Source organism: Mauremys mutica, chromosome 13 (genome assembly GCF_020497125.1).
Source record: "Mauremys mutica isolate MM-2020 ecotype Southern chromosome 13, ASM2049712v1, whole genome shotgun sequence".
Lineage (NCBI taxonomy): Eukaryota > Metazoa > Chordata > Testudines > Geoemydidae > Mauremys > Mauremys mutica.
The window spans coordinates 51,563,008-51,585,255 of record NC_059084.1 but is presented as its reverse complement, the minus strand read 5'-3'; the positions used below and the strand labels follow the sequence as shown (position 1 = coordinate 51,585,255).

At 57.8% G+C, this 22,248-nt stretch overlaps 1 gene segment (V, D, J or C); it reads left to right on the top strand.

The window, feature by feature from the left end:
• The first annotated feature begins 3,908 nt into the window (after positions 1-3,908).
• LOC123347237 lies at positions 3,909-4,727 on the top strand. The segment is given in 2 exon segments: positions 3,909-3,992; positions 4,314-4,727. Coding segments are annotated over 2 exon segments (396 nt in total).
• Positions 4,728-22,248: the final 17,521 nt, after the last annotated feature.

Sequence of the window (22,248 nt, the reverse complement as noted above, 5' to 3'; positions counted from 1 at the left end):
TCTCACTCCTGCCATCCATCTCCACTCTCTGAGAAACAGAGGCTAGGGACACCATTCCTTACCCATCCTGGCTAATAGCCATTAATGGACTTAATCTCCATGTATTTATCTGTTTCCTAGAGAATGGCTCGATGGGGTCCCTCACAAACTGGAGACGGTTACTGTGGGTTTGTCTTTAGCATAGACTATGTACATACTCCACGAACTGAGCATTTGAGCTTGTTCCAGAATCTGGGATGAGCCTATGTTGTCCAAACTGAAATGCTCAAAATAGCACATGCATGTGAATGGACACAGGGTGCTAAATTAAATTAACCCAGGGGTTCTCAAACTGGAGGTCAGGACCCCTCAGGGGGTCACGAGGTTATTACTGGGGGTCGTGAGCTGTCAGCCTCCACCTCAAACCCCGCTTTGCCTCCAGCATTTATAAATATATAAAAAAGTGTTTTCAATTTATAAGGGGGGGGGGTCGCACTCAGAGGTTTGCTATGTGAAAGGGTCACCAGGACAAAAGTTTGAAAACCACTGAATTAACCCCTCTGGAGTCTCAGGGAATGCAGGGGAGAGGGGTCTCCCTTGGTAGGGTTGGGAAGGATATTGCTCTTCTCATGTGATCCCTCCCCCCAGTGGCTAATTTTAAATGAAGCTCCCCTCCCCTGACATGAATCTCCCTATGGCACTGAAATTACATACAGACTATAATTTGACATTTGAGAAGTGAAAGGGATGGGAGCCCTAATGGAAAAGCTAACAGCTTGGCTCTTCTGCAAGCCTCAAACTGCTGAATGAGCTTTAGGGTAGGGAAGGTTGTGCCTCCCAAACAGCCTGGCCCTGCCCCCTATCCGACCCCCATCCACTTCCTGCTCCCAACTGCCCCCCTCAGAATCCCCGACCCATCCTGCTCCTTGTCCCCTCACCGTCCCCCAGAGACACTGTAACTGGGTCAGCCTCACCCCTGCGGCGCCTCCTGCTGGTTGGCCTTGGGAATTAGCTCAGTCCAGCATCCAGAGCGCCCTCTGCAGGCTGGTGATCCGCCTTCCAGCTACTGGCCCCCGTGTCCCTCCCAGGACCCCAGTGCCCGTTCAACTGGGTCTCCCCCTCCCAGGGGAACCCTCCACCCCACTATCCCCACTTTGCCTCAGTATTGGCTACTGCCAGTCATTGTCTAGCCCCACACCCTGGGGCAGACTGCAGTATCAGCCTACTCATCACAGGCAAAGGGGTTTGGACCTGCTGCCCTTGCAAACCCCAGTACCTCTTGGCCTATAGCTAGGCTGCAGCCTGGGGCTTTCCAGGCTGGAGCTCCCCAGCTCCTCAGCCTTTCCCCAGCCCTGCTCCACTCAGGTACTCTCTCTCAGCTCCCTGCAGCCAGGCCCATCTCCTCCTGAATACAGAGAGAGACTGTCTTTCTTCTGGCTCCCCTGGCCTTCTGTTTGGGGCATGGCCCCAGCTGCAGCCACTTCCCCCAATCAGCCCAGCCTAAAGCCCTTCCCAGGGCTGTTTTAAAGCCCCAAAGGGCAGGAGCAAGTAGCCATCCCACTACAGACCCCAACCCCCCCAACCACCACCCTGGGACCCCACTCCTGCTCCCTGTCTGCTCCAACCCCTATCCACCCCCCCGGAACACCCACAATCCAACTCCCCCCATTCCCTGTCCCTTGACCGGCCCCCCAACCTCTGCCCCTTCCCCGTGCCCTGACTGTCCCCGGGACTCCCTGCCCCTTAGCCACCCCCCGGCCCCAGCTTCTTACCCCCGGCTCCCTCCTCACCCGGAGCCTCAGCGCCTCGCCCGACAGCTGCAGCGTGTCTCTGGCGGGGCCTGAGCTCCGTCCCGCTCAGAGCCACGTGGTGAGGGGGCGGGGCTGGGAGCTCCACGCCGAGCGGAGGCAGCTGAACTCAGCCCGGAGCTCCCAGCCCCGCCCCCTCCCCACGCGGCTCTGAGCGGAGCGGGGCTCAGGGGCCCCAGCGGAGACACGGCACTTGATGCGCTCAGGCTCCAGGAGAGGGGTGGAGGCGGGAGCCTCCACTGTTCTCTTGGGGGCCCCTGCGGAGCCTGGGGCCTGGGGCAAATTGCCCCCTTTGCCCCCCCCCTCTGGGAGGCCCTGCCTCCCGCACCCCATCCCCATGCCCCAGTCCTACATTCATGGCCCTGCATGCAATTTCCGCACCCAGATGTGGCCGTCAGGCCAAAACGTTTGCCCACCCCTGGACTATTTAGTGGCTGGCAATGCAGAAATGGACTCCGCCTCAGTTACTATGAATAATGAGCTTTCTTCTCTTCAACCCGCTTTGTAAACATGAACTAAGAGCAAGAAATGCCAGAGACACTGTACAAAGACTGGGGGTGGAACATCATCCCCCCACCTCCCCCGCCGACGCTTTTGCCCACCGAAATGTTGCCACTGTTCGCACAGACCAGCAAAGGCCGCATGGTGCTTGTGCAGCGCATTGTGGCTACTGACCAGTTCAAGACTGGGCTGTGATACACAAGGACAAGTCGGGAGGTAGGTAATGGTTCGGTTTTCCTTCCTGAGTAACTTCAGGGTCATTCTACCCACCTGGCTGTCACCCGAACCCAGCTGTTTAGGACACTGTCCAAGAAACCCACCAAGCCCTTTTAGTTTGGGATTTTTGAAGGCACCCAAATGATTTAGGCACCCGCATCCCATTGCTTAGCAATGGGACTCCTTGCTCCTTCGGCCTCCTTTGAAAATCTCAGCCTAAGTGACTGGCCCGAGATCACAAAGTGAGTCTGTAGCAGAGACAAAACTGACCCTGGGGAAAGCCCAGCACTTCCATTTAGGAGACCTAAGCGGTCACCTAGGGCGCCAGGATTTGCGGGGGTGGCACTGGAGCACAGAAGGACCCCTGCCTAGGGTGCCCAAAACCCTGGCGCCGCTCCTGCCCACCCACCCCCTGCTTGAGGTGCCTCCCCGCCAGCAGCAGCTCCCCCCCGCCCTGAGGCGTCCCCTCCCCACCCCAGCTCACCTCTGCACCGCGTCCTCCCGAACACGCTGCCCCCGCTCTAATTCTCCTCCCAGGCTTGCGGCGTCAAACAGCTGATTGGCGCCGCAAGCCTGGGAGGTGGGAACAGCAAAGCAGCAACTGCACGGTGAAACCCCCGGGCTGCCAGCGGTGCCGGGGGGCTCAGCGCAGCGGCCGCTGAAACGGCTTTAAACATTTTGGGGGGCGGGGGCGCCGCTTTTTGGTGCCCCCAAATCTTGGTGCCCTAAACAACCGCCTAGTTCGCCTAAATGGTAGCCCCGGCCCTGGGGGTGGGGAGCTGCTCCAGGGCTGGGGGGCACAAGGTGGAAGTTTCGCCTAGGGCACAAAACTTCCTTGCACGGGCCCTGCCCCGGAGTCCCTGATTCACAGCCCATAAAACACCCCGCCCTGCACCTTGCAGAGAACTATGAAGCCCTGGAGCGTCAGGAGAGGGACTGATGGGGCCTATGCCTGTCCCAGCTTTCATGGTCTGCTTTCCTGGGGGGGGGAGGGGGGCGCTCATGCTTTGGCAGGGCCTGTGGCTTTGGCAGGGCCTGTGGCGAGGGGTTGGGTCCAGGGACCAAACTGCCAAGAACAGGCAGTGAGGCAGCGTCGCTCTCAGATTGTCTGTAGCTCATGTCCCAAGTCTGGGGCAGGGAATCCTTCTTCCCCGTCTGTTTTCACCTAGCTCCGTTCTCCGGCTCAGGGTTCCGGTCTCTTCTCTACTATATCACGTCACCCCCCGACCCTCACTGCGCCACGCCCCCGCTCCCCATCAGCCTCTCGCCCGGCCTGCCCGCTTGCTGGGTTCAGCCCCTTTTATTTCCAACCCCCCGGCTCTCCCCCGAATATGCAAAGCTGCCACAGCCGACTCCCTACTTAACCACCGACTCCGGCATCTCAGCCAACGGCCCCGCATCCGGCTCAGGGATTTACCGGGCTGCGCTCCCATCCCATCACCATGCTGGGTCCGCTGGGAATCTGCGTTTTCCTGCTTGGCCTCTCCGGTGGGTTTGTTTCTCTGTTCACCGTCGGTTTGAGATCGCGCTGCAGTTCCTGGGCTGAGGGTTTTTCCTAAAGTTATCTGGGAACGTCTCTCTAGGCAAGTCAGTAGAGCTCGTGGTGCTGAATACTGGGAGTGCTGTAGAAAATCCCCTCACAACTCGTCCTGCGTGGGAAGACACTGAGATCCGGCCGGGGAGTCACACTAGGGAGTGTTTAGATTAATCTCCACATGCGGGTCTGTCTCCTCTCTAGTGTGTCTGTCTGTGTCGCTAATCTGCTGTTTTTAAACCTTACTTCTAACAACCCGCTTTGTTTGTCTCCAGGGGCCCGGGCACAGGTGGTTCTCACCCAGTCCGGCCCGGAGATTAAGAAACCCGGAGAATCCACCAAACTGACCTGTGCGGTGAGCGGCTTTGATCTCAGCAGCTATAGCATGTTCTGGATCCGACAGGCTCCGGGAAAGGGGCTGGAGTGGCTGATTTATTATTATTCATCGTCCAGCAACAGCTACTCCCCGGCAATCCAGGGCCGATTCACGGCCTCCAAGGACAGCTCCAATTTCTACCTGCACATGACCGGCCTGAAAGCGGAGGACACCGCCCGGTATTACTGTGCGAGAGACACAGAGAGGAGAAGCCGGTCTGAGCTCAGACACAAACCTCGCCGGGTGTGAATGGAAAAGAAGCGCCCAGCAGGTGGCGCTCGGGCGCTACACAGCAGGGAGCCCCTGGCAGCAAACACGCTCAGCCGGGACAGGCTGGTCTGTCTGCTTGTGCCCCGCTCCCGGCACCACCAAGACTGACACAGTCGCTGAAACACACGCGTGCAGAGGGGGACAGGATGTCTCTCCCGCGGCTTGTCTTCCCTGGCCTCGGCCAGACACAGGCTGGGAAAGGAAAACAGTTACACACTAATTAATACGAGTCCTTTGTTTGCGTCTCTCCGGCACGAGGGAGTAGCTGCTCCTGCTGCTCCACGTGAAGTCAATTGTTATTTTATTATTTTGCATGATGGCCCCTGGAGTCAGTCATGGACCGGGGCTCTAGTGCGCGAGGCGCTGCACAAACAGATCTTACAGCCGGTCAGAGCCCCAGATGGCAGGGCCGGCTTTAGGCCAATTCAACCAATTCCCCTGAATCGGGCCCCGCGCCTAAGAGGGCCCCGCACCCAAGCCCTGCCAGTGCGCTGTACCGGGGTGGCCCAGCTTCCCCAGGGGGCAATTTAAAGGGCCTGGGGCTTCCAGCAGGGACTGGAGTCTCAGGCCCTTTAAATTGCCACCAGAGCCCCACTGCTGGAGCCCTGGGGGCTATTTAAAAAGTCTGGGGCTCCCCTTGCTTCTACTGCCCCGGCCCTTTAAATAGCCCCTGGAACCCTGCCGCTTCCCCAGGGCTCCTGTGGCTATTTAAAGGGCCGGGGTGGTAGAAGCAGGGGAGCCCCAGGCCCTTTAAATAACCCCCAGAGTCCTGGGGTAGCAGGGGGCTCCAGCTGCCTCTGCTGCCCCGGCCCTTTAAATAGCCCCCGGAGCCCCGCCGCTTCCCCAGGGCTCCCATGGCTATTTACAGGGCTGGGGCGGTGGAAGCAGGGGAGCCACAGGCCCTTTAAATAGCCCCCGAGCCCCAGGCTGCTGCTGCTACCCTGGTGGGGGAGGGAGGAGGAGGAGGCTCTCACCGTACAGGGTGGGCTGTACCCCCTGTACCCACACCCCCTGCCTGCAGCCAGCCCCTGACCGCACCAGCCCCGCACCTCCTGCCCTGTCTCCAGACAACCCCTGCTGCACCCCCCTGCCTGAAGCCAGCCAGTCCAGCACTCCTCTGTCTCCAGGCCTGCCAAGCCTTGCCGCATCCCCCTGCGGCCCTGCCAGAAGCCAGCCAGCCCACCCCACATCCCCCTGTCTCCAGCCAGCCCCACACCCCTTGCCCTGCTTGCAGCCAGACCCTACCTCCAATCAGCCCCTGCTCTGCCTCCAGCCAGCCCCATCTCCACTGGTGCCCTGCAGTTCCCAGGGCAGTAACCCTGCACACCTGCTTCAATGAGAGGGGCAGGGAACAGCTGGGACCCACACCTGTGCACACCCTAGGGTGACCAGACAGCAAGTGTGAAAAATTGGAACAGGGGTGGGGGGTAGTAGGATCCTATATAAGAAAAAGACCCCCAAATCGGGACTGTCCCTATAAAATCTGGACATCTGGTCACCCTAGCACACCCCCAGGGAGTGGTGGGGACCCACACATGTGAAACAGAGCTAATTTCTAGTTCAGGCTCATCTTTTTAAAAAAGAACTTTAGGTAGGGTTAACGTACATCCGTATTTTCCCAGACATGTCCAGCTTTTTGGTTCTTAAATTGCCATCCGGGAGGAATTTTTAAAAAGACGGACATATGGTAACCCTATTGGTGCAAAAAATACATACTGTGGCACATCCCTTAAAGCAGAACTTTTTACAGGGAACCGGTTGCTAAGTAATGAAAGGCTTTTTTTTACGTTTTTTTTTTTAAGTCATCCCTGCCGGGGCCCCGCCGAAAATGTTCGAATTGGGCCCCGCACTTCCTAAAGCCGGCCCTGCCCAGGAGCTTAGGAACTGTAGGACAAGAGACAGATGAGCAGGGAGAGATACATGGGGGAGGGGAGACAAGGAACCAGTGAGACAATATTGATCCGCAGGGACCCCTCAGCGAGACAGCAGCCTGTTGTCAATACTTCCTCATGCTCCAGGGCAGAGGAGGGTTTTAGGAGCGCTTTGAAGGGAAGTAATGAGGCAGCATTGACCAAATTCCCCCCACCCCACCCCACCCCACCCCACCCCACCCCGTATCCCGCTGCCAAGGCCAGGGCAGCCGCGGGGAAAAGCAGACGGCTAGTTATTTAAATATTTAACAAATGCACAAAGAAGGCTTCTGTCGGAAGATGGGGATTGTCACAGTGGATGAGAACAGGGAGCAAACTAGTCCATTCTCCTACTCCTCCAGCGGTAAACACCAGCTGCACAAACATTGCAAGGGGCAGTTACAGAGAATTGGACCACAGGGGAATGTTCCTCTGCACCTCTCCACACTTGTATATTGGTTTTTCCCCTAAATCAGTTTAATCTAAACACCACAAAGCAAATGTTATTAGTGACGTCTTAGACCAAGGCAGAAAAGAGACAAAACTATTACAGTGACACCTGAAGCCACATCTAAAATGATCAAATCTTAAAAACCGTGTAAAGCTTGCAAAGGGATATTCGCCTTTACTCTGTATGTGAACCCCGTGCCGCTGGTCTTCTCCGTCCTCCCTTCATGCACCCAGAGCACCCGCTGGAGACGCAGAGACAGGGTCTGTCCTGTGCTCTGAGAGGCCAAGAAAGAGGCATCGGGGCAAACCCTGGAGAGCCCTGCTGGCAGCACAGATTACAGGGAAATCATTGATGGGGAAGGGTTCTCACCTGCCCTAACCATCTGTAGCCATTGGCCTTATCTTGGCCTTCCAAGGCCACCCTGTGCATGACTGAAAAGGGAGAGTCCCGAAGGCCCTCAGCGAGGTGTGGTTACAAACAGTATCTAACTCACTGGCTGTCAAGGCTGATTTCCCGCTCTGCCACCCCGAGTGCAGAAGGTGGGGCCTGTAAAGACCTTAAAAATACCTACCACTCCAGGCTTGTATTAAACTCCCAAGGTTCCAGATCCCCTGGCCTTGGGTCCCATCGCTGCCACCATGCAAATGCAGGACCCTCTTGAGAGCCCAGAAAGGTGCACTTGGGAATTCCTTCCTGTGGGTACCCTCAAGCCCTTTCACCTCCCCCTCCCCCTAGGGGATGAACCAGCAAAGAAAAGAGAAAAGGAAATTAGCTGTTGCCACCAGCTGAACCTGGAACCTTGGTGTTCCTCTTAGTAGCTAACTGAATAACATGCACACGGACTTCTTTACCTCCTAAGAGGCACAAATCCAATCATATTCTTTAAAAAAGTATTTTTTATATATAAAATAAGAGTAAAACACATCTGGAAAATCAGGTTGCTGCTAGATGTTAAAGAGCATGTAGAAAAAAGATTAAACACCAGGAATGGCTTCCCTAGGGTCCAGCTTAAAGGGTATAAAAGAACAGGGTTGCCCAGAGGGGGGGGCAAGAGGGGCAATTTCCCCCAGGCCCCGGGGCCCGCCGGGGCCCCCACAAGAGTTTTTTGCGGCCCCTGGAGCGGGGTCCTTCACTTGCTCTGGGGGGCCCGGAAAACTCTTGCGGGGCCCGGGCTCCTGGAGCTTCTTCTGCTCCCGGTCTTCGCCGGTGGGGGGTCCTTCCGCTCCGGGGCAGCAGGACCCCCCACCGACGAATTACCGCCATAGTGGGAACCACCGCCGAAATGCAGCCGGGTCTTCGGCGGTAATTCGGCAGCGGGGGCCCTTCCGTTCCGGGACCTGCTGCCGAAGTGCCCCGAAGACCCGCGGCGGGGGCCCCCTGCCGCTGAATTACCGCCGAAGACCCGGCTGCACTTTGGCCGCGGGTCCCGCTTCGGCGGCGGGGGGTCCCTGCCCCGGGTCTTCGGGGGACTTCGGTGGCGGGTCCCGGAATGGAAGGGGCCCCCTGCCGCCGAATTACCGCCAAAGCGGGGGGTCCCCCGCCGCCGAAGACCCCAGGCCCCCGGAATCCTCTGGGCGGCCCTGTAAAAGAAAACACAAGCACCTGTGTTTAGCACAGAGAAGTCCACAAGCCCAAAATAAAGAGAGAAACTTGACTGCATCTAGCTAACATTTCTCATTCTGTTTACATATCTGTAGTTCCAAATGAGTAATTCCAGGTATGAATGCTAAGGAATGGTCATCCCTGGACCAAGCTCCTTACAGCTGCCGCTCTGCCTCCCCAGCTGAGAGAACAACGGCCCACACAAGGGAAGGGTGGGTGGTTGGTTGGTTTGTTTGCTTGCTTTTCCCAATTTTAAAAGTGTCTAGTCTTCCCATTGGCTCTTTTGGCCAGATGCCAACCTAAGCATTTCAATGAGATTTCTTAACCCTTTACAGGTAAGGCAAGTAGAATACCACTACTAAGAAGAATTTTATAGCTGACTGAGTGGCTGAGTGTCCATAAAAGGGTGCTCCCACCCCATTTACCACACTAGCATAGCCACAAGTCCGTGCGCCTCCCTCCACGTTGATGGTGGTGCCAGGGCTCTGGTCCAGGCAACACGGTTCCTGATCCAGGGTGAGCCCATGGCCTCCCTATAGGAGGAAGAGCTATACCAACATCTGGGCACACCCACAGAAGTCCGCGTCCAACAGACACCCAAAGACATCATGGCAGAGATCCTGGAGGACATGGCCCAAATTACCTCCTTCCTGCTCACGCCCTGGCAGAAGATCAATGCCCACAATACCTTTCTGATCCCCTGCATCTCCTTGTCCTCAGGGGATCGGCTGTGGCCCAGGTGCCCCTGAACAAGGCAAAACAGCACCATCAGGCAGCTGGTGAAGAAGTGGCTCTACCTTCCCCAGAAGGCGTGCACCAACATCATCTACATTTCCCACAGGCAGGGCAGCACCAACGTACCTCGGATGGGCGATCTGTGCAATGTGGCAGTGATCACCCATGCCTTCCGCCTCCTGACGTGCCCGAACCCGATGGTGAGGAGCATCACGCAGGAAACCATAAGGGACGTGGTCAGGAAATGCATCGCCAGGGCTCCCTCTGAGCAGGACATTGCCACTGACCTCAGCGGCTCCCTGGAGGCTGAATTGGGGAGAGCAGGGGGAGACCTGTCCTCTCTCTAGTCCTTTACCCACAGCACCTCAAGACACCTAGGAAAGATGTTCGTCTGCCACTGGAAGTGGCACGAGGAGTGCCGGGAGCTGGGAATACTGGTGCTGCACCTAAAGACCTCGGACCAGACCATCGTCACCCCGACCACCAGAACAATGCTGGAAAGGACCCTCAAAGATGCCATCCACTGCCACTGTGCCGAGAAACTCAAGCAGAAGCCAGACCAGGGCAAGGTGTTTGAGGTGTCCAGCAAGAGGGATGCGAGCAACCGCTTCCTCCCTGGGAGCAACTTCCTGCAGCCCCCATTGGCCTGGAGCAGTGAACCACAGCCTGTGGGAGCCGTGATTGGCTGAACCTGCCAGTAAACAAACCGGCCTGGCCCACCAGGGTGCTTATCCTGGAGATCTGCTTACCAAAGGTTGCCAATCCCTGGTGTAGCGAATAAGTACATGAGTGGAATGCGTCCCTTGGTTCATCAGGGAAGGAAGTGGGTTATTTCCCTGGTTGGCAGTCTCAATTACTCAACCTGGTATTGATGGTGTCCCATGATGTGTTCCGTGTAGACGTCTCTGGACCACCTGATGGTGTTGGACACCATGAGCTGTCTCATGAGTCGGGCGTAGCATCACCTGACTCCGCACGCTCTCAGTGCCAGCTCGTTGTGGGGGTCCCACGAGCCCAGGGCTCCCAAGATCAGGGTGTATATCTGGAACTCGCAGCCCTGGGCTCTCAAGGTGTCTGCCGGCAGGGTGTACTTCAACACCTTCCATGCTCAGGCCTTGTGGAAAGCCAGTGACCTGTTTTCAAATGGCACCATGACATCTACCATGAGGACCTTCTTTTCTGCATCCGTCATGATGATATCAGGTCGCAGTCAGCTGTCTGTCCCGGGGATGGTGGAGTCGATGGTGATCTTCCCCAGAGACGTCGGGATGGCTTTCACCAGCCGGTTCTCAATGGCATTGTGGTGGTGCCGCCAGGCTCCAGAGTGTTATTTGCTTCCACACAGGATGTGGGGCAGGATCTCATTGGTATAGCTACACTTCCTGCAGAGCTTGTTCTGGTTGCCATGGCGGATGGCTCCATTGAGGGGAATACAGTTGAGTCAGGCCCGGTGGACGAATCGCCAGTCGGTGAACCGTGGCCCTACTACCCCGGCGGGAGTGCGGCAAATCCCGCGGCCCCGCTCCCCCAGTCGGAGCGTGGCGAGTCCTGCTGCCCAGCAATCCCGGCTTGAGAGCGGCGAGTCCCCTGGCTCCGCAACCGCGTCCGAGCGCGGCTAGTCCCGTGGCCCCACTACCCCGGCCGGAGCACGACAAGTATGCGGCTGTGCAATCCCGGCAGATGCGCGGCGAGTCCCATGTCCCAGCTAACCAGGCCGGAGCCCGGCACGTCCCGTGGGCCCGCTACCTGGGTCAGCGTGCGGCAATCCCCACGGCCCCACTACCGGCCTGTGCGTGGCGAGTCCCACCCTGCCCGGAGCACGGCAAGTCCCGAGCCCCGCTACCCCGGCTGGAGCACGGTGAGTCCCGCCAGCCCGCAATCCCGGCCTGAGCGTGGCAAATCCCCTGGCCCAGCAACCCCGTCCGAGCACGGCAAATCCCCTGGCCCCGCAACCCCGTCCGAGCGCGGCGAGTCCCACGGCCACAGACCCAGGTGGAGTGCAGCGAGTCCTGCTTCTCCAGCCAGAGCGCGGCGAGTCCCCTGGCCCCACAACCCCATCCAAGTGCGGCGAGTCCCGCAGCCACACTACCCCGGCCGGAGCGCAGCACATCCCGGTCCCCGTTACCAGCCAGTGCGTGGCAAATCCCACAGCCCCGCTACACTGGCTGGAGCGCAGCGAGTCCCGCTGCCCCGGAATCCCGGCCTGAGCGCAGCAAGTCCTGTGGCTCCGCTACCCCGGCCCGAGTGCTGGGAGTCCCACGGCCCTGCTATCCCGGCCGGAGTGCGACAAGTACGTGGATTCGCAATCCCGGCCGGTACACTGCAAGTCCCGTGGCCCCTCTACTCCGGCCGGAGCGCGGCAAGTCCCGGTCCCCACTATCGTCCCGTGAGTGGCGAATCCCGCAGCCCCGCTCCCTCAGCCAGGGTGCGGGGAGTCCCGCGGCCCCGCAATCCCAGTGTGGCAAGTCCCCTGGCCCCGCAACGCCGTCCGAGTGCGGCGAGTCCCGCGGCCCAGCTACCTGGGTCGGAGCGCGGCGAGTCCCGCGGCCCCGCTACTCCGACCTGAGCGTGGCGAATCTGTGGCCCCGCAACCCCGTCCGAGTGTGGCGAGTCCCGCGGCCCCGCTCCCTCGGCCAGAGCGCGGGGAGTCCCGCGTCCCCGCTACCCCGGCAGGAGTGCGGCACGTCCCACGGCCCCACTACCTGGGTTGGAGTGTGGCAATCCCCATGGCACTACTATCCCGGCTGCAGCACGACAAGTCCCGGGCCTCCGCCGTGAGTTCCGCGGCCCCACTACCGGCCTGTGCGCGGCAAGTCCCATGGCCCTGTGTCACGGAGTGTGGGGGAGTCCGGCCCTGCACCCCTCTTCCTGGGACTCACAGTGACTCTCAGCCAGCCAGTAAAACAGAAGGTTTATTGAACAACAGAAGCACAGGCTACAGCAGAGCTCGTGTTCAGAGCCAGGACCTCTCAATCTGGCCCTTCTGGGGTTCAGGGTGCTTGGATCCCAGCATAGGATCCCCTGAACTCCCACCACCCAGCCCCAAACCGAAACTGACTCCTCCCTCTCCACTCGTCTCTCTTCTTTGTCTGGTTGACCTCCCCTCCCCTCTGCCTGGCTCAGGTTACAGGCTGAATACCTGTCCCTCACCTAAAGTCCTCCCCGGCTCCCCCAACCCCCACACAGACAGCCCCTACTCCATCACACCCTGCTACCCCAGCCGGAGCGCGGCAAGTCCCACGGGCTCGCTCCCCCGGCCGGAGCACGGCCCCGCAATCCCGGCCATAGCGCGGCAAGTCCCGTGGCCCCACTTAGTGGGTCAAATTGTGGCAATCCCCCCGGCCCCCTATCCTTCCCGGCCAGAGGGCTGCAATTCCCGCAGCCCTGCTCCCCCAGCAGGAACTTGGGGAGTCCCGGCCCACTACCCAGGCCAGAGCACAAGTGCCACGGAACAAGCCCCACGAAACGGGCCCTGTAATTCAGCAGCTAATTGTCTCCTTGTGTTCCGTAACTTAGTCCGCCTCCGAGCTCCTCAAAGCCGGCCCCCTGTAGGCACCAAAATCCCCTAGGCGCCTGGTGGGGAGATCTGCTAGGCAGAGAGCAGGAAAGTGAGTCACTGCACAGCCCGGGGGTCACGACACTGTCTGGGATTCAGGAGACTCAAGTCCCTGCTCTCACGACTCTTTAATTACTTACAGCAAGTGCAATGGCCTTGCACCAGCCTTGTGCCCTGGTGAGCTTAGCCCTTGATATTTCAGTTCCCACCTGAAAATGCCCCGTTAAAGAACTACACTCACATCCCACAAAACACACCGCAAGGGTAACAAACGGGATTGCCTCGTGCAAGAAGAGAATCAAGCTGAGGTTCTTATTGGCGCTGGCTGGGATCGTTCCACACGGAAGTAGGGACCAGAAAGCCACCCCTTATGCTGACTAGTACATTGCGCTGTGAAGAGCAAATATTAGCCGGTGTTTGGGAACGTCTCTCTGACTCAGTAACATGGGGCAGATCTCCCCCAGCCTTACATCGCCCGTGGCGGTTCTCAGAGTCGAATGTGCTTCTCCTGTTCTTCTGGAAAAAGAACGTTTCAGACAGTATTAGTGACACCACCAGCTACCAATTCTACAGTGGGTTCATTCCTAGATCGTAAAGCACTGACAACGGAGGGTCAAAATCCGTTGTCCCCATTTTATACCCCTACAAACTGAGGCACAGGGAGTGTAAGTCTCTTCCCAAGGTCACCCATCAACCTAGTAATAGAGACAGGAATAGCCCCATCTCCAAGTAGTAGGCTCATGTCCCCAGACAGATCACACTGCTCCAAGGGTCTCACAAGAGCAGAGGGACCAGCAGACAGGAGTTAGTGGAAGGTGAACAATCAATGAAGAGTTTTGTCTCTAAAAAGCATCTGGGATCATTGTAGAGCCCACTGCAGCAATGTCCCTGTGAGTGGAGTTCTTACCCTTCTCCGGTAACCCAGATAACCCTTTCCCACTGCACCCACATCCGGGAGGCTGAGTTTGCTGAGGGCTCAGGTCCAAGATGTGTCTTATAAAGAGGACGAGATGCAAATTCAGTGCCTGGGCGCGCTATAGAAACCCCGTGATCTCCGGGACCCCGCAGTGTGAGAAGGGAGCAGGGACAAGTCTGGGTGTCCGTGCAGATCCAACCAGAAACCCCCCAGCGTCAGCAACATGATGTCACGGAGTCCCCGGGCGATGCTCTGGAACTGCTCCTCACAAAGCCAGTCAGGACTTTTGGGAGCCTCCTCTCCCTTGGAGCAGACTGTCTTCAGGGCAAGAAGCTCACACAGCTTCACCTCCTGGGTCTCTCCTTGGAGCATTCAGCATCCTCTGCCCCTCCGTGCGCTTCCCACAGCGAGTCCACCCAGGCGGGGTCCTGGGGGGACACCAGGGTCCTGCACCCCCACTTTGCAGTCAGACGTGACTCTCAGCCAGCCAGTAACACAGAGGTTTATTCGATGACAGGAACAGGGTCTAACACAGAGCTTGTAGGTACCGCGAACCGGACCCCTCGGCCAGGTCCATTCTGGGGGCAGTGAGCCAGACCCCCACGTCTGCACTTCACTCCTCATCCCCAGCCAGCTCCAGACTAACAACCCCCCAACCCCTCCTCCTCTGCTCAGCTCCTTCCTCGGGCCAGAAGGTCACCTTATCTCTGAGTCTCCAACACCTTCAGCTGGCGCCTTTGCAGAGGAGGGGCCCAGGCCATCAGTTGCTAGGAGACAGAGTGTCAGGCATTTAGGTGCACTGCCCCCTTCCTCTGCAGCAATCACACACCCTTATTCCACCATCTAGATATTAAGAACTGCATAGGGGTCACAGACACCAACACAGTATTCACAGAAAACATTAAGAACATTCCCAGTTCATCACATCTCTCCCCCCTTCGAGACCGAACTGAGCGAGGTCACTTCAGCCAGTGACCTGGGGAAGTTCGAACCCACCAACGTTCCCAGGGATGCCCCAGCATCTCTCCCATTCCTTGATGTGAGTTACACCAGGACAGTCCAGTCTCACGCCCTCTCTTAGGTCGAGTTTGCTTGATGGCACTCGCAGGCCGCATGTGGGAAGGTTTATGTGGCCCAAAACCTTTTGCTACCCCAATACCCCTGGGGTTCAACCTGGGACGGAGTCTTCTTCCAGCACCCTGGTCTGTGATTCAGGGTCTCTTGGTTAAGAGCCCCCATCTTGGCCTTGGCCAGCTCTGGGCTTGGGCAGCCGCTTCCCACTTAACACTCTCCAGTCCCGCCTCCTTGAGGCAGCCCAGCCCCCTCTTCACCTGGGACACCTGTTCCTCCCAGGTCTGGCTAAAACCACACGTTATCAGTGTACGCCAGGGCCAAGTTCTCCATCCCCCTCAGCTTGTCTAGAATCTCTCCAGGCCTAGGCATGGGGTCGGCATCGGACACGGCGATGGCTTTAAGCATCCGATGGTCCCCACAAAACCAGATCATCCTGTCTCCCTTGAGGACCATCCGCATGGGTGAGGCCCATGGGCTGTAAAACGGCTGGATCACATCTAAAGCCATCATGTCCTTGACCTCTCTCTCCAGGTTCTGGGCTGCTTTCCCAGTGACTCTGAACGGGGAATACCTGATGGGGAGATTGGCTCCCACCTCAGGGAAGAGATCCCCCAGAGGGTCTTCCCCCTTCTCCTTCCAGTCCTGCCCTTTCAGGTCCAGGGGTCCCCTCACTTTCCTCCCATCCAGCAGCTCGAGAGGGAAGAACCCTGTGGATTCCTGGGGCACCACCAGCTGCCTCCCGATTCCCCTCAGTTCTACTTCCCTTTGGGGGTTTGCAGCACTGTGGCCAGCAAGTTCCCTCAGCTTCTCCAAGGAGGGATCCCTCTGCAGCTCGGTCTGGGATTCAGCTGCTGGGGCAGGGAGTGGGACCTGCTCCCTCTCGCTGGCTGGGCCTGGGGTCACAGCCCCCCTGAGCCCTGTCCCTGGTAGCTCCTTCCCTGCTGTGTAATCACTTCCCAGCATAGGTGGCAGGTTATATATGTGTGTGGTGCCCAGGCTCCAGCAATATTCAGGGCCGGGTGCCCTGCTCCAGCAATATTTGGAGCTGGGTCTCTCCCCCGGCCCTGCCTGGATCGTGCCCCGGCCCCCGCAGGCCTCCCTCCACCCCGCCCCACCGTGTCCCTGCCTGGAGCAGGTCCCGGCCCCCCTGCCACCCCCCCGTGTGTCCCCTCCTGCGCCGTGCCCCGTCCCTGCCTGACAGAAAGCAGCCGCGCTCTCCCCTGCCTGCTCTGTGCTGCCAGAGATCGGCTGGGGCAGAACTGCTGTCTGCTGCCACAGGGTCCTAGTGCCTGCCCTTCTATAACGGCAAGGCAGGCTGCCCTTACCCTGAGCCTCTCCAACGCCCCAAACCCTCATCCCCAGCCAGAGCCCTCATCCCCCGCACCCTAATCCTCAGCCCCAGCCCTGAGCCCCCCCGCATCATGAATCTCTCATCCTCAGCCCCACAGCCCTCACCCCTGTATTTCCTCCTATCCTCAAACCCCCTCCCCCTTCCCACACACCCCTTCCCAACCCCAAACTCCATCCCAAAGCCTGCACCCTGCACCTCTCCTGCATCCTAATCCCCAGCCCAGGATCTGCACCCCAGACCTCCCCCGCCAAGCCCCCTCCCAGAGCCTTAGGCAGGTGGGGGCGGAGTTGGGGGGGCGGAGTTGGGAGGTGGGTTCTGGGCACCACCAAAATTTCTACAAACTTGCCACCCATGCTTCCCAGCAGCACGTCTGGACCAGGCAAACCTGATTGGCAGCTGACCTGCCCTGCCTGGGTGTCCCCCCACTCAGTTGGGTCTCAGCTCTCCCCGTGCTCAGCGCTGCCCTGGCTGTCCCTGTGGGGGCAGGCAGTGAGCTCTCTGCTCTGGTCACAGCATCAGAGCCAGCGTGAGACCCCTCTCCGGTGTGCAGGGGGGCGGGGAGCATCTCTCCCTCCCGCTCAGCCCCAGGGGGCTGGTTACAGGCAGGCAGGTATCCTGAGCCCAGCAGCCCCTCCCCCTGCCAGCCAGGTCATTTGCATTTTCACTGACCATTTCCATCTTAGCCAATTGATTCAAATTCAAATCCTTGGCCGTTACAGGAGCAGGGCCTGGATCCTGTCCCAAAGAGACACAGTCACCCCCCAACAGGGCCTCCCAGCCAATATCCCGGAGAACCCCAACGACCAGCCAGCCCGACCCCTCCTGGGTCTGCACAGGGCTCCGGGCCATAGGCAGGGCGAGGGGCTTCACCCCGGGGACCTTCACCCAGGTCCCACAGCCCCTCAGCATCTGCAGCTGCACCACCACAGTTCTCTCTGTCCCAGGGTCTCGCCACTCCAGGCGTGTTTCCCCACTGACCCCTGGGCAGCCCCCTATGTCTCTCCGCTCCACTATCGCCAGTCCAGGCTGCTGCTGCTTCTCCTGCAGCTTTTCCTCGGGCTCTTGCTCTCTCTCACAGTCCTCTCGCTCTCTCGGGCTCTGCTCCAATCCCATCCATCTCCGATCCCCTGATGGGGAACCCGATCGTGAAGACCCTTGTCCGGTTGGGGACCAGACTCTCGGGGATGCCTGGCTGCTGCTCCAGCTGCTCCCAGATCCTCTTGTAGCCCCATCTGGGTCAGGAATCTGCTCCTCAGAGCGGTCCTCCTCCTCCAACTGCACAATTAACTGGGCCTTGGTGAACTTCCCAATGCGTAACCCTCTCTGTGTGCACAGGATCACAATGTCCTTCTTAAGGAGATGGTGATGGGCCATCACTGCACCGCTCCCAAGCGGCTCTGGACTCACAGGCCTGTGTGCTCTTGGCTCCCCCATGGTTTCCAGGAAGAACCGCTGGCGTGCCAGCCCTTCTCGTGGTCACCACCTCTTTGCCAGGGTCGAGCTGCAGACTCCTCTGCCCCTGGGCCTGCTCCTGCAATCCCCAGGGGAACCCTGCTACTGCAAAAATCCTTCTCTCCCCCAGGGTCGAGCGGCAGCTCCTCCACCCCTGAGACTGCTCCCTGCAGCCCTCAGGGGGACCCCGTTACTCCAACAGTCCTTCTCGCTGGTCACACACTCCCAGAGGTTAACCGCCCCCTGAAACCATCCCTGTCTGAGCCTTCAGCACGCCTGGTCCTCATCATCCCTCCTTTGTTTTACTGCTCCCCAGCCACTTACTGCAAGCAGCGCCATTCACGGGGTGCAGTACATCCCACCGCTAACACCAGTTGTCATGGAGTCCCTGGGCGATGCTCTGGAACTGCTCCCCACCAAGCCAGTCAGGACTTTGGGGAGCCTCCTCTCCCTTGGAGCAGACTTGTTCAGGGCAAGAAGCTCACATGGCTTCACCTCCTGGGTCTCTCCTTGGAGCATTCAGCATCCTCTGCCTCTCCATGCGCTTCCCACAGCGAGCCCACCCCAGCAGGGTCCTGGGGAAGCCACCGGGTCCTGCCCCCCCACTTTGCAGTCAGACGTGACTCTCAGCCAGCCAGTAACACAGAGGTTTATTCAATGACAGGAATATGGTCCAAAACAGAGCTTGTAAGTACCGTGACCTGGGGAAGTTCGAACCCACCAAAGTTTCCATGGATGCCCCAGCATCTCTCCCATTCCTTGGTGTGAGTTACACCAGGACAGTCCAGTCTCACAGCCTCTCTTAGGTCGAGTTTGCTTGATGGCACTCGCAGGCCGCATGTGGAAAGGTTTATGTGGCCCAAACCCTTTTGCCACCCCAATACCCCTGGGGTTCAACCTGGGACGGAGTCTTCTCCCAGCACCCTGGTCTGTGATTCAGGCTCTCTTGGTTAAGAGCCCCCATCTCACATTTGAGAAGTGAAAGGGATGGGAGCCCTAATGGAGAAGCTAACAGCTTGGCTCTTCTGCAAGCCTCAAACTGCTGAATGAGCTTTAGGGTAGGGAAGGCTGTGCCTCCCAAACAGCCTGGCCCTGCCCCCATCCGACCCCCACCCACTTCCTGCCCCCCGACTGCCCTCCTCCTTCAGAATCCCCGACTCATCCTGCTCCTTGTCCCCTCACCATTCCCCAAAGACCCCCCACCACCACGGGACCCACCCCTGCTCCGTGTCTGCCCCAACCCCTATCCACCACCCCCACTGAGTCCCGATAGACCCCCCCAGAATGCCCCCAATCCAACTCCCTCCATTCCCTGCCCCCTGACCGCTCCCCCAACCTCCGCCCCCTCCCTGTGCCCTGACTGTACCCAGGACTCCCTGCCCCTTAGCCAACGCCCCCGGCCCCAGCCTCTTACCCCCGGCTCCCTCCTCACCCGGAGCCTCAGCGTGTCGCTGAACAGCTGCAGCGTGTCTCTGGCAGGGCCTGAGCTGCATGGGGAGGGGGCAGGGCTGTGAACTCCACGCCGAGCGGAGGGAGCTGAGCTCAGTCCAGAGCTCCCAGCCCCGCCCCCTGACCACGTGGCTCTGAGACACGCTGTGGTGCTGTCTGAGGATGCCGCTTGATGTGCTAAGGCTCCAGGAGGGGGGCAGAGGCGGGAGCCTCAGCTGTTCTCTTGGGGGCCCCTGCAGAGCCCGGGGCCAATTGCCCCCTTTGCCCCCCACCCCCGCTGGGTGGCCCTGATGCCACATTCTGCGGGAAGCTTGAAATGCGGCCACGAGGCTTAAATTCACCGGCAGAGCGTGGGAATTCCCTGCACAGAAGCTATTGGATTCAGCTGTAGCGAAACTCCAAGTTTCTTGCACGTGCCCATCCATAATAAAATATCCCATGTGCAGAGAGCATCTCAGTGTAAGAATTGCCTGTTTTAAAATAATTCTGGTTTTCTGAGCCGGCAGCAATTTAACACCAGTGTTGTCTGATTTATTCTTGCCTGAGACAGTCATTCTGCACCTCTGTGTTTCAATAAATCCGTTTAGACTGAAATCACATTCAAGATTACAACGGGGCAGAACAGAACCAGTCTCACAAGCGGCGTCCACATGTAGCATCGCATCATTTTCCTTCCTTCGGCCCGGCCTGCAAAAGTTTGGCCACTAACTAAGAGAGGCAAAGTGTAGCAGGGGAATCATTTAACGTGAGAGGAGCCAGGCCTGGGGTATCCCCAAATGTGGAGAGAGCTAGAACAGGCTGACTGCTCCCGTCCGGCAGAGCTGCCTTTACCCATATTGACAGTGACTCAGCTGTGAAATGATGAATCCTGGTCCCATTCAAGTCAAACATAAAACTCCTATTGGCTCAGCGGGACTGGGAGTTACTCCCCAGTGAAGGAAATATGTGTCAGACTCATAACAGAGGCACAAGAGGAGAGCTGGGTTTGCCTGTGCAATGGGAAGGGTTTCAGGCTTCCTTCTCCTTCTCTATCTGAGAGCGAGCGAGTTCATGTGAAGTGGAGCAGAGGTACAGTAAGGGAAGCAGAGCGGGAGATGCACTGGGGTACCACACGAATATCACACAGTTTCCTACTCACCTAGGCCTGTGCATCCTTGTTCCCTCTGGGTTCAGTTCAACCCTAGGCTGGTATGTCAATACGTAGCTTATAAACCACTTGATTCCTCAGTACTGGGCTGGCCCCCCGAACACCCAGAAATTTAACCCAGAAACTCAACCTGGACAGTAAGTTTTTAACTATGAGAGTAATTAACCATTGGGACAATGTACCAGGGTGGTGCTGGATTCTCCATCACTGACAATGTTTGTATCAAGAGTTGATGGGTTTGTCTCGAAGATGTGTTCTGGGAATTTTGGAGGGAAATCGTTACAATGTTGATAAGTACAGGTTGTAAAGGGATATGCACCGTTAATCCGTATGTGATCACCGAGTCACGTGCCTTCTCCTTGCTCTGTTTGCATGAGCTAAAGTAACCTCTGGAGTCGCAGCTATTGACTGATAACTGACCCTGTGTCCCGAGAGGCCAAGAAACAGGCATCTGGGACAAACACTGGGTAACCTATTTGGCAAAATGGATCACAATGTGATCACTAATGGCGAAGGGCTTTCACGTCCCCAGAGCATCATGGGCAGAGGCAGACAGTGGTGTCGGTCCTCCTCTACTGGCCTTCTCAATCAGCTGTCTGCGAGGACTGAAAAGGGAGAGTTGGGAAGTCCCTCAGCCTGTGATTACAAACATTATCTAAATATCTGGTGCACCCACAAGTCTTTGCAGTGAGGGGGAACCAGGGTGAAATAGCTGAAATAGAGACAGCTGCCAAATCCAGCTGCCTATTAATAGTCGCTAGTCTCCACTTGGCTAATTCAATCTAGGTATGTGAAGGCCCTCATCGATGCTGCATCGGATTCATTAGTGAATCTTAAAGTAGAACATTTTAATTCCCATTGTATAGATCGGGAACAGTTTAAGTGAGCTGGGAGCCCAAGTCCATGATAGTGACTTACTTTTAGGAGCCTAAATCCCAGAGACAGTGATTAGGATTTAGGTTCCCAAATCATTTAGTTACCGCAAACCCGACACCCTGGGGCTCCGTTGCCAATTCTGCCCCATAAACAGTGTTGCTGAAAGACACCACAGCCCCGCTGCCTCAGTGCCCCACTAACACAGCAGGGGTCAGTCTGCACTGAAGATGATGATGATGATTCAAAGGTGTCCCAAAGGTATTTGTTTGTCACTAGCAGGACTGCAGCTTCCTTTCTCGCTTTCTCTCTCTTTTCTGCTCACTCCCGTCTTCCTCTGATTCTGCTCTGACAGCCCCTTTCCGGAGCCAGTCAGGCCCAGGTTCCCATTGCGCTGGACTCCACACAAACACGTGGGACCGGATCCGATGTAGCTCCAAACCACTCAGAAATCCCCCTGGGTTTCAGTGGGATTTGGGTCAGAGAGCTACACACATTCCCCCCTTCTCTCGGATGCCGAGGGCGAGAAATGAGATCAGGGAGGGAGTTTGTGTGTTTTATAAGAGGCGGGTTATGCAAATCAGGGAGACAGATTCCTGTTTAAATCTGTCTTTATCTCTGCCCAGGCTGCACCCGGAAACACAATCCACAGCCCCTGGGTCTGTGCAGTGACCAGCCAGTCCCTGAGAACTTTTCCCTCAGCACCAGGGAAAATGGGATTTTTTCTCCTTGTAATTTTCGCTGTAGCAGCTTTGGAAGGTATTTTCCTCCTCTGAATAACTGGCAGAGTGAGAAGAATATTGTGTTACCGCTGTTTTTATACCGATATTAATGGCCTGTCTTTCTTTATTCCCAGGTGTCCGGTCCCAGGTGCAGCTGGTGGAGTCCGGAGGGGATGTGAAAAAGCCCGGAGACTCTCTCCGCCTCTCCTGCAAAGCCTCCGGGTTCGACTTCAGCAGCTCCAGGATGGACTGGGTCCGGCACAGTGATTTCCCTACACCCCCCCCCAGGGGGGGTGTACACCCCCCCTGAATTTTCCCAACACCCC